General features: G+C 35.7%; 2 protein-coding genes and 1 long non-coding RNA gene across 5 annotated transcripts in view; 1 reads left to right on the forward strand and 2 right to left on the reverse strand.

Annotated features, from left to right (window-relative positions):
* Positions 1-13,186, forward strand: part of nme9 (NME/NM23 family member 9) — a 462,322-nt gene that overhangs the window by 246,505 nt on the left and 202,631 nt on the right. The gene's annotated exons all lie outside the window — the stretch shown is intronic.
* The window catches only part of pfkla (phosphofructokinase, liver a), a 50,282-nt gene that overhangs the window by 28,629 nt on the left and 8,467 nt on the right, over positions 1-13,186 (reverse strand). For all 3 annotated transcript variants that reach the window (XM_693543.10, XM_073913299.1, XM_073913301.1), the window contains exons 4-5: positions 5,140-5,329; positions 2,198-2,363 (exon numbers count right to left, since the gene is read on the reverse strand). In XM_693543.10, the coding sequence (XP_698635.4) occupies positions 2,198-2,363; positions 5,140-5,329 (356 nt within the window). The remainder of the gene's footprint in view (positions 1-2,197; positions 2,364-5,139; positions 5,330-13,186) is intronic.
* LOC141376235 (uncharacterized) lies at positions 6,269-10,522 on the reverse strand. Its single transcript, XR_012385698.1, has 3 exons — positions 9,754-10,522; positions 8,050-8,506; positions 6,269-7,629 (listed from the first exon to the last, which is right to left on the reverse strand). It is a non-coding gene; the product is annotated as an uncharacterized lncRNA (long non-coding RNA).

Genomic DNA, 13,186 nt, shown 5'->3' on the forward strand with positions numbered 1-13,186 from the left:
GCCGAGAGTAAACGGGCTCGTACTACAGATGAGCCGCGCACCGACCGCCGACAGCGAGAGACTGTTTAGTGCTGCATCTCATGTCATCGATGAGAAGAGGAACCGACTTTCATGTGAGACAGCAGAGAAGCTACTTTTTATAAAGAAGAACCTGCCACTTTTCCTGGAGAAGTAGGCTAAGTAGGCTAATGTCTAGGACAGTTATTCATTTGTTGTCATCCACATTTTTTGCACTATTCAATGCACGTTTGTTGTTGTAGAGCAGGGTTTTTCAAAGTCTAAGACAGTTGGCCTCCCTTTTGACACAACTTATCCATTGGCGCCCCCCTCCTCCCAAACACGCACGCACGCACACACATACACACACACACACACACACACACACATACATACATATATATACATATACAGTATATATAAATATATACATATACAGTATATATAAAGACACAGACAGATGTCAGACTGTTAACTCACTTTTATCATCATTTGCATGAAAGTGCAATTATTTACAGAGTAATAACAAGTATTTTAATATAACGTTTTTAAACTAGGATGATGGTTCAATATAGAACAGATCCAAGAACTGTCCATCCCAATCAAAACAGTCGAAGTTTAGCGGGTCTCATGCTGTCATTAGCCAAAATATTTTGACAAACCACACATAAAGGTCGTGGTTCATCAGCTGGTCCTGTCCACGTAAATCCTAAACTCAAATACTGATCATCATATCGTCGTCTTTTGGGTTTAAACCCTGAACTTGAAGGCTTTTGTAGCGAGGGGGCGTGGCCGAGAGCCGTGGGAACGGAGTGAGGCCACCGCGTAAGTGGATACACCTGCGGTGCGCTCCTGCCTCGGATTCCACGGAAGGAGCTCTGGATCATAAAAGGAGGAACGAGGACAGAGGAAGCCGAGAGAGGACCGGGCCGGACATATTTTACTTTTGCTTTCAGTTTGACGGCAGTCTCCGCGAGGAGCTGCCGTCCGTTTGTCCTGGTTTCTGCCGTCACTGTTATTAATAAATCATTTTAAAACTGCGTCGGTTCTCCGCCTCCTTCTTCCAGGCAGCCAAAGGGCCGTGAACTTCATTACAACTTTGAATCGGGGGGGTCTCAGAAACCGACCCATTGTATTAGCAGGCATATACCTGTATTGGCAGGCTTGCCAAACAGAAGCGAATTCACAGCTACGGCCTTCTGGGTAAAAAAGGTTTTCTTATATTTGACGTATTATTTTTTTTGCTTTGTTTAATTAAAACTTTTAAATATAATAAAAAATACATATAATAATTAAACTTAATAATTATATTTTTATTATATTATATTTTTTCCCGCGCCTCCCCTGACATGCTCTGGCGCCCCCCAGGGGAGGCGCGCCTCACACTTTGAAAACCCCTGTTGTAGACATACAGTTACATTCTTTCAGCAGTCAGTTATAGGCCTAACATAGGCTATTCAAGAAGGGGGGCTTCAAAGATGGTCAAATAAAAATATTTTTTATTTTACTAATTTATTTATTTTAAGTTATATTGTGCCTTGTTTGTATATTATCTGCTGGAATGTAAAAAAATGTTCAGTGTTAAATAAATATTTTTGAAATTGTATTTTTGTTATTTGATTTATTTCTCTGAAAAGCAACACAAAATAGTAAAAAGCTAATTTTTACTATTTAATTATTGTAATGGTGAAAAAATTGGCAAACTAAAAGGAAAAAAATGCAAAACACCGCGTTCGGTATTCGGCCAAGCAATTCATTATTATTCGGCTTCGGCCAAGAATTTCATTTCGGTGCATCCCTAGTGTATATGGTTTATGTACAATACAGTTTGTAAATGCATGCATGAACTAAATTTGAGAGTGTATGGGTGTTTCCCAGGACTGGGTTACAGCTGGAAGGGCAACCACTGTGTAAAACATATGCTGGATAAGCTGGCTGGTGGTAAGTAAGACTTTCACAAGGATTCTGTCTAAAAATAATTAATGAAATAATTTATATAATTTATAATAATTTATAATAATTCTGACTTATAATTTTGTCTTTAACCGTTTTCCCCCTTCATTATCTTCAACACAAATAAAGACCTTTCTAATCAGTGCTTCTGTCTACAGGGAATGCAGACCTGAACTTTGCAAACACTTGACATGACGTGTGGAGTGTAGTTTGAAGTGTTTGGATGAATGTTGAATGTTCTGCAGACCTGGTTGCAGTGGTGGTGATGGCATCGATGATCTCAGTGATGCGGTTGAGAGCAGAATCAGCACCGATCGTCATGTCTGTGCCACAGAAATCATTATCAATGGAGCCCACCAGACCCACGATGTTCAGGTGCCCGTGCTTCTGCGCAGTCTCTGCTGTGATACGACCTGCCAACAAACATACACACACACACACACATACATGTTTGTTCTTGTGAAAAGTGAGTACATTACATAGGTTTCCTTTCATTTTATACTGTCCAAACTGTATGTTGTATTGCCCTCACATCACCCCAGCCCACCCCTATACCCAACCATCACAGGAGACTGTGTGCAGCTTAATTCTCTGATTAAACTAATTTTGTGTGATTTATAAGCATTTTGAGAAGTGTGGACGTCACCGATGTCCTCATATATCACCTCCTTTTTGTAATACCTGTGTCACACCTACATCATTATACAGATTTGTGTCCTGATATGTCACTAAAACACGTACACACACGCACACACACACACACACACATGCACACGCACACACATCTTGTATAAATGAGCTGGGTGTTCATGACAGATGTACAGTTCAGCAGACGTCATAGTTCAAATGAAACAGCAGAATTGGCTGATATTTCTGCTATTCAGTTTTAAAGCAGTAAAGGTGATGCTGTTATTGTTTGTAAATTGAAATTTAATTAAATAAAAAAAAAAATACAATAAAATTTAACTATTGCTCTCAAATGATTAATCATGAGTAATCGCACCCAAAATAAGTTTGTACTTACAATACATGTGTGTACTTACTGTGCATAATATAAATATTATATACTTAAATAAATACATGTATGTATATATATATATATATATATATATATATATATATATATATATATATATATATATATATATATATATACATACACACATTGTTATTTTATTATTATTAGCCCACCTGTTTATTTTTTCCCAATTTCTGTTTAACGGAGAGCAGATTTTTTCAACACATTTCTAATCATAATAGTTTTAATAACTCATCTCTAATAACTTATTTATTTTATCTTTACCATGATTACAGTAAATAATATTTGACTAGATATTTTTCAGGACACTTCTATACAGCTTAAAGGGACATTTAAAGGCTGAACTGGGTTAATTAGGTTAACTAGGCAGGTTAGGGTATTTAGGCAAGTTATTGTATAATGATGGTTTGTTCTGTAGACATTCGAAAAAAAAATACCTTAAAGGAGCTAATCATTTTGACCTTAAAATGTTTTTTTTTTTAATTAAAAACTTATTTTATTTTAGCCGAAATAAAACAAATAAGACTTTTTCTAGAAGAAAAAATATTATCCGACAAACTGTCAACATTTCCTTGCTCTGTTGAACATCATTTGGGAAATATTATAAAAAGAAAAAAAAAATTCAAAGGAGGCTAATAATTCTGACTTCAACTCACTGTATATGTAATTAGTAGTATCCTGTAACTAAACTACAGATTCACAATGTAAAGATTCACGCAGTGCTTGAGTCAGAGACTCACCCTGAATGGACTTTGATACGGCCTTCATAAACATTTATGAGACTCTAATCCTGAGGAGATTTTACCACTACATCAACATCCCAAGCCCGAGTCAGCATTTACCAATCCATTTGAACTCATTCATTTTGGAGGCGATCATGATCATTTGTGGACAAGAAAAAAAGAAGTGTGCTGCGCTTTTTATGTTGCTAGGCAACCACTAAATCAGCTGTGTAATGTGTGGGAGCACTGCTGTTAATTTTGTTATAATTATTGTTATCGTTTTTTTTAATTCACAGTAAAATGATGACATCAGAATACAACTATTCATAATCATAAAGTTGATTTATTATGTTTGAGACATGTGCTAGTCATCTGTCATTGACAACATTATTAGACCATTTGTTTTCACTGGTAAAATTAGAATTTTGTTATTATCAGATTCCTTCTTGCATTATATTCACCATTATATATGGACTAGGGTTGTTATACTGAATTTGACACAGTAAACATTAATTTTCATGCACAACACTTTGTGTTCGCTATGAAAGAAAAACATATCAATTGCTTGTCGTCATCATAACTGTAAAATACGATAAGATCATTTAAATGATGCGCGCACAGGTTTCACTTTCACTTCCACTTCCGAGTCACTGTGAGAAAAAACACACGCATGCAAATCAAACCTCCCGCACGGCCCTCAAACGATCGCTCTGTGCAACAAACTGAACGATATTTACAACTTCATTACCTGTTATCAACAGCATATGAAGGTTGTATCATATCCATATTGATATGTGTTTTATTAAAAACAAGCTTAGATTTGTTCACATGTCAGGTTTTAGACCATATGGGGCACAGCATGTGTTTTAGGATATAACTCTTCGTTATGTCCTTCGTTATATACACTTCGTTATTATTGTTCATTTATTAGTTTGCTGGAAATTATAACTGAATTTAGAAATAATTTTGAAACAAATCCTTGCGCTTAACAAACAAAATTATTTCTTTTTAGGCTAATTGATGTCTGTGCGTAAAGGTTTCCCCATCCACAAGAGCAAAAGCGAAAGTGAACTTACTTTACGTCATGTCAATAGTAAATGCGCTTATGGCACAACTGGCTCTTAAAGGGAATGGGAGATAAGACTCTGATTGGTTTATTCTCAAAACACATCTATAACTCATTAAGAAAATAAACTCAACCCTTTTAGACCAAAGCAGATTTTCCCATCCTTATATTAGAAAATATGGATAATGACATGCCCTGAATGTGTTTGCGCCCTGCGCTTTCCGTTTTGCGCATGGACCGTCAAAATAGAGCCTATACTGTTTGTGTGAATTTATACGAGTTATTACTGCAATGTCACATCCATAACGCTGGAATTGCTCTCTTCCAACACTCTTTTCTCTTTCTCCAGATGCGTGCAGTACCTTTCTGGACGAGCTCTTCCAGGAGTCCGCTCCACTCGGCCCTGAAGATGTTTGCTCCGGTGAGGCTGCCGTCTCCTCCACACACACACAGGTTAGAGATGCCACGCTTCACCAGGTTAAACGCTGCCGCTAACCGGCCCTCACGCGTGGTAAATGCTTTACAGCGGGCACTGCCAATCACTGTTCCTCCCTGCAGACCACAACACCGGTGAGACCAGCAGAACAAGCACACGCACACAGAGCAATGATAAAGCTACACTTACAGATGCTAAATCTGAACATCAGACGCTGGGCATCATACAGCACAGGCATTTACTGCAATGCTCAACACAGGCAAATGCGCAAAAATGTGCAAACTGTAGCATGCATAAACAAAAGCAGAAATGTAAAATTAATAAAATCAACTAAAGTTAAGTAAATTATATATAGTAAAAGATTCAAAGTAAATCAGCACACTGCCACTTTAGCTCTCAAAATTTTTTTTTAATGTCAATAGCCCCTTTCACACATACAGACCTTTCCGGAAAATTACCGGCAATTTTCCGGAAAGGTCTGTATGTGTGAACAGGTCCTTTTTGAAAATACTGGTAAATTCGTTCTGGCTATTTTCCGGAAAGAGAAGTTGTAACATTACCGGCAATTTACCGGAATGCTGCGCTGTGTGAATGCAGAAGGAAGATTGCCGTAATAAGCGTGTGCACGTCTAGAACGTGCTGACGTGAGACGTCTGCTTTAGCCAATCACAACAGTCAGACGCATTTACGTTCGCGCGGTTTGTGAGAATAAAAGCCTTTGAATATTTTTCCAGACACATTTAGCTGCTAGAAGTTAGTCAGATCACGTTTATATGTTCTTCTTAATGCCAACTGTGCAAATAATCATCGATGAGATGCTTATGATAAGCCGTTGTTTGTTTACCTTCAAGCTTTGCGTGTGCCTGTGAAACAGCCTGTGAGCGCCTGCACACGCACATATTATGAACATCTCGACATGCGAAAGTGATCCTGCGAAAGTTGTTCACAATATTGATCATCCACAGAGTTTGTAATGTAGTCAAATGTTTACAAACACAAGCGCAGCCGTTTAAAGCTCATTTGTGGTGAATGATGTCAGAATTTACCGGTATTTTGGAATGGATGTGTGAATGCTCTTTTCCGGAAAATTTCCGTAACGTCCTCGCCTGTGTGAACAGCGCTTTTTTGAATATACCGGTAAAGTCGTTCCGGAAATTTTCCGGATATTTACCGGTATCACTGTGTGAAAGGGGCTATTATCACAATATTATTGTGATATTGACATAAAAAATTTTTTTTGAGAGCTAAAGTGGCAGTGTGCCGATTTACTTTGAATCTTTTGCTATTAATGTTTGTTTTTTGATCGTGCACCTGCCTTCAAGATTTTCTAGATGTGCGCACATTTCTGTTTTTTGCAAGTAAATTATATATAACAAGGTTTATATAATTGGTAAGTATACCAACAAGGTCATTTTTTTGTGTGTGTTAAAACCAGCTAAATCCACGTCTGCTTTTTTTTTTGCAAAAACCTCTAAATCCACCTATTGAGACAAGACAGTGTAACTAGTTGAAAATCACAATTAGAAGATGCATTTAGAAATTATTTTACCACACATAAAACACATTACACAGACCACCTAAAATATATAAGTCTGTCAAGTAAGTGGTGGTTCATTCCACTGTGATAAACCAAGGAAAATGAATGAATGAATTCTGTCAAGTGCATTAATCAATAACATTAAAACTGACAATAATTAAATCTGAACAATCTGTTGTCATTTCTGATATTTCTGATTTAGATCAGTGGTTCTCAAACTGTGGTACATGTACCACTAGTGGTACGGTGGCTTCCTTCTAGTGGTGCACAGAGGAATCGCTGAATAACTAAAGTAAAAAAATGAACACACTTTTAACACTTTATCGAGCACGATAACAACAATGTGATCAGTAAATTGATTTTAATAGACTAAACCTTTTATTTTATTTTCAAATTTCTAATATTTGTTATGTATGCTATCATTTGAAGCAAATTTCCTTCACATTTTTGGGCATATCCCGTATTTTTACTTCCCAATGTTGACAGGTATAATCCCTTGCTTTTCTGACACAGCCTACTCTAACCTGCAGTAAGCAGCTCTACTTTCTAATTTAAATATGTAAATCCAATTCATATATTTAAAATACAAGGTCATTTTTAGATTTTAAAGATTCTTGTATAAATAAGTCATGCATGCATCATATATATTAAAATTTATTAAAGATAGTTATATATATATAGATATATATATGATGACATATAGCCTATATTTATTAGGTCCAAGAAACATTTGTAGGTTTTAAAGAATAGGCTACTTTATGATAATACTTTAGATTTAACTACAGCAGTTTTCTTCTTACTTTTTAAGAACAGTGCCACCTTTGATTAACTTTTAAAAGCACATTTTATTTTAAACGTTGATGTTTAATTAATGTTTACCTGTAAGCAGGGGCAGACTGGCCATCAGGCAATTCTGGCAAATGCCAGAAGGGCTGGACCAATTTTTAAATGTGGGACGGTCAGTTTAAAAAAAAAAAAATGTATTGTTTTTAAGTGCAGACAGCTTTTATCTCTTGCAAGATGTGATATTATGATGATGATAATAAAAATAATAATAATAATAAATGTTAAGCATTTGGCCCAATCGGCAACTGCCGCATGGTTTCAAGATGGGCCGACCCAATCCAAGGTTACCCGGACATAATCAAAATCTGGCAAAAATGTCATATTATTTCACCATTTTTACACCAAAATAAATACTGAATGTGCGTGTCCGTGGGTGGGGCTATGTCGGTGTGGTAATGAGGGCTGATGTGACAACAGTGCCAGGTCTGAATTTTTGTCCCAGTCCGCCCCTGCCTGTAAGCACAGTACAGTGTTAATGTTCAAACTATTTTTAATGTTTAAAGTGGCTGACAATAATAACTATTTATAATAAGAAGAAATAATCTGTAATTACACCTACTACGCTTCTGTATTTCAATACCAGTCATTATGGTGGTACTTTTGAGAGACAATGTTTTTCTGAGGTGGTACTTGGTGAAAAAAGTTTGAGAACCACTGATTTAGATTTAATGTGAGTAGAGCAATTTAAAGATTGTAAACTAAGCTTTTTAGATTCAAATAATGCAGTGTGAAACATTGTGAAACATCAATATTTGTGCATTGCCCATTAATATAAAAAGCTTATCAGATGTATTATGAAGTAATATAAATAATGTATAGTTTTATAAATCATATTTATCTTTTATAAAATAGCTTAAATTAGCATATAAAACACAAGGTAGGCTATTGGGCAAAAAGTCGTTCATTCATTCTCACCATACTCAAGGAATTGGTCTCTTGTTTATCCTCATAGCATCCACGTGGGATAAAAGAACGGCATCTTAACTCGGTTTTTCGTGAAATGGAGTTGCCATTTAATGTATAGTAAATCGGACTCATTCAAAGTAGCGTAGCTGTGCAAAAAAACGTTATGAATGCATGCTACACTTCCCACTGTACAGTGTGTTTTCTTTTTCTTATAATGCACAGAGTTTTGAGGTAAGAGACGTTTTAATTTGCGATTCACTGACAGTCGGACAGCCTCATCCAGTTCATCAAACTCCGTATTTTAAAATTGAAATTGGACTAAAACGGTCTCAAAAAACCGTCGTATCAGCGCGCCATTACACTGAAAACATATGATTCGATTCGCGTCTTCTGATTGGTTCTCGGGATATAGCAGCTTTTGCTGTCAAAGGCAAGTGCAGATTAGCAGCTTTTGCCAACAAACTGTTATTTCTGAATGCGCTGACGCTATGATTTAGATGATTTGAAGCAAATCTATTTGTTGATGGTGTACTACGTGCCTAAAGCATTCACTCAATGTCATTAGCTCATTTTGGCGGAAGTGGCGTTCAGCGGCTTTTGCATCTGAACTCTTCATTTATTATAATGCTAAAAATGCATTTATTATAATGCTCCTTCTTATCTGCTCTCTCCTTCTTATCTGCTCTCACTTCTGCAGATGTATGTGCCCTCCAGAAACTTGGGTTCTGTGAATGAACGTCGCCTCGTGGTTCCATCCCAAAGAGGGAAGAAATCACTTTCCCGAACGCTCACGCTCAATCTGCCCAGCTGGTGGAATGAACTCCCTAACTGCATCAGAACAGCAGAGTCACTCGCTACTTTCAAGAAACGACTAAAAACTCAACTATTTCGTCTCCACTTCACTTCCTAATCTGCAATTGCCTCTCTTAATATCACACTAACTGTACAAAAAAAAAAAAAAAAATACTAATACTACTAATACTTCCCTTCTTAGACTTTACAGACCTGAAACTTGCCTACAGCACTTATTCATTGTTGCTCTTAGTTGTGTAAATTGCTTCCTTGTCCTCATTTGTAAGTCGCTTTGGATAAAAGCGTCTGCTAAATGACTAAATGTAAATGTAAAATGTAAAAATTGTATACACTGAAAGCTGCATGCCTTAAAACTATGAAAAAAATGAAAATCAAATAAAAAATTGCAATGCTTAATAGGTTCATAAATTTGTGTGCTTCAGAAAAAGATCATTTAACTTTAATGTTTTAGTCAGGTTTGCTTGCATACCTGCATCAACTAGTTGATTGACCTTCTTTTATGTGTGTTTGTGTGTGTGTGTTTTAAAATTGAGATTTTTTTTCTTGAACTATTAACTGGTTTTATCAATAAAAATGTATCAATAAGTCAATATCATTATTGTCAATTTATTAATAAATTTAAAATATTAGTCAATATGATTTATTATATACTTCCTTATTTTTGAAGCAAGCCAATCTCTTGGTGCTCAGTATATTAAGCACACTGTTAATGTTTTTAATTATTTGATTATTTTATTTTTGTTTACAAATTTGTGGAATAGGATGAGGAAAGAAAATGTATATTTCTGCATTTGAACATGTTTCAAAATGTTTTTTTAAATGTATTGCAAAAAAGCATGTGCTTTCAAAAAGAAAATAAACTATTAAAAACATAACAAACTAAAATAACCTCATGACAAAATTACACAAAATACTGATATAATATAATCCTAGTTGATATGAAAATAAAAGTGAAAAATATAAACGCATGAATTTATATTAAAAAAATATGATATTACTTTATTTTGATGGTCCATTTGAGTATTAGTAGACTGCTTAATATCTGCTGATACTGCTCCTTCAACAGACATTTAACTGACTATAAAAAACTTTGCAAGTACGTACGTCAACTTACACTAACCCTAACCCCAACCTTACAGTCCACTTATAATCTAATGAGAATTAGTTGGCATGTAGATGCAATGCAACTCAAATTCAACAAGCAGACTATCAAAATAAAATATATATATTTATATGTGTGTGTGTGTGTGTGTGTGTATATACATATATATACATATATATATATATATATATATATATATATATATATATATATATATATATATATATATATATATATATATATATATACATTAGGGATGTAACGGTATTGTAAATACCGTCATACCGCAATATTAATTTTTTTCGATATTACCGTAGTCGCATGACTCGGTAAAACTATAGGTCTTTTGAGAAAATTTGCTCAGGCGAATGAAGCGAACGGGAGGTACCGGAAACTACAATTCCCATCAGCCCAGGAATTCCCAGGTACTGAATAGCGGTGTTGTCGCGTGAGTTCTTATCAGCTGTAAAGCGGGGACAGAGGGTACGTCGCGTCGCGGGGGCACTTTTGATCATTTTGGAAGGGAACTTTCTATCCAAGACTAAAAAGGGCATGTGCACTGCACAGGTTGAGCCCTGTGTGTGCACGTGCCTGCAAGTTGGGGAATACGACTAATCAGTCATGGGGATTGCAGAAACACAGCACACTGTTCAGATTGATGCAGACATGAGATCTCTATCTCACTCATGGTTTGTCCTCTCAAGTGGGGGAAAGACAATGCACAACGTTACCCACTGCTGTCAACCTGGGCCAAGTCATATCTCTCTTGTCCCAGAAACCTCAGTCCCAAATGAGAGGGTTTTTTCTGTTGCAGGGGACATTGTAAATACCCAGAGATACCAGCTTTTACCAGATTATATTTATATGATAATTTTCCTTTAAACCCATCTCTATCTAAGTGAGTGAGTGAGTGATTAAATGTTGAATGTGATGAGTTTTCAACAATACTAAATTGAAACTTTATTTTTTTACATGGTTTAATATTTTTTTGTTATTAAAATTGAAGTTCCTGTTTTAAAGCTTACAGATAGATGGCTAATTTGTATGTCATTGACACTTATGGCACTTTTTTGGAGTATTTTCATAAGTTTTGTTTTTTCCTGTAAATGATTCAATAAATACCGTACCGTGACATTCATACCGAGGTATTACCGTACCGTGAAATTCTGATACCGTTACATCCCTAATATATATATATATATATATATATATATATATATATATATATATATATATATATGTAAACATATACATATAAACATATACATGACACTGCTGTTTTTAGATTTGTGCACCAGCTGACCTAATCAGAAAGTGGCTTCAGTATCAACAAACCAGTCAAGAAATGAAAGTGCAGCCCAATGAGCCAAAAGCATTCATAAAAACTTTACAGACTTTTTATAAAATAAGACATTCAAATTAGTTTAAAAATAATAACTATCATAATATTATCTTAACATAATAAAAGCAGAAAATCCTCAATAAAAACACTTCAAAATATGAATATACACACATGGACATCACCGCTGCTTGCACATTTGTAGATTTTCATCAAACAGAGGCATTTATTTCAATGCATCAACACAGGCAAATTGTTCCAGAAATGCATGTGCATCCAAACAGCTGCATGCATGTGTTAGAGCTGCAGAGCTTGAGTCCTGCAGCAGTCGTACAAACACGACAAACACTCTCTTAATCTATCTAAATGTGATCAAAATGTCAATATTTGAACAAATAATTAAATTAATTAATATCATTAAATTATTAACATTAATAGACAGATTAATCGATTCATTAAAAATAATAAATAACTATATAAATACTAAATAAACAAAAAAATATGTAAATTAATAATTTAATGAATCGTTAATATTACATATTAATAATGATATCAATAATTCATAATACTACGCATGTAAACTAACGGTTAATTACATAAACTATGCGAATCACTACATATAATCACTAAAAATGACAAACTATATTACTGTCAGGAATATCATACACACACACACACACACACACAAAAACTCCAAACACTTTCATCCTGGATTGTGTGTGAAAAACTTCAGTAAAATAACAGACACACTTATATAGATATGAGATATCTTGATTTCTGCTGGACAAGTAGACAATATTAATAAACTCACAGCACACAGGATAAAAACACAGCGCAGCTTTCAGAAGACTAAACTACTGCACGAGGAGCTTCAGATGGCATTCAAAGTCTAACACCCCATTCACACGGGGCTTCAGTGTCAACGCTTGACTGAAGGTGTTGTCTGAAGTTGGGGCTGACGCGATCGTCATAGCAGTGTCAGCCAATGAAATTCAGTCAGCAATAGGGCACTGTCTAGCTGGTGTATTTGCATACAGCGCTCTGATTGGCTGACGCTTCCGTCGGCGCTTAAAAAGTTGAGCTAGTCCCAACTTCTGCAGCGAGCAACGCCTCTGAAGCGGCGCCGACGGATCCACAATGCCTGACATCACCCATTCAAAGTGAATGGGAAGCGTTGACGCTGACGCCCCGTGTGAATGGTGCGTAAGTGAATGCCTATACAGTGTTTCTCTGTGAATGAAGCTCTGGAGCACATGCAGAACAGCTTACCAGAGAAAGAGCTGAAGTCAAGAACAGAAAACAGAGGAGAAGAAGAGAAGAACATCACTAAAAAATTATCAAAAAAGCAGCACTACTACACTCGCTAACACTCCAGCTACAAATACTGTACCACTAAACACTGACAACTAAAAATACTGTACACTAGATAA

This window comes from Danio rerio, chromosome 9 (assembly GCF_049306965.1).
Source record: "Danio rerio strain Tuebingen ecotype United States chromosome 9, GRCz12tu, whole genome shotgun sequence".
In the NCBI taxonomy this organism is placed as follows: Eukaryota; Metazoa; Chordata; class Actinopteri; order Cypriniformes; family Danionidae; genus Danio; species Danio rerio.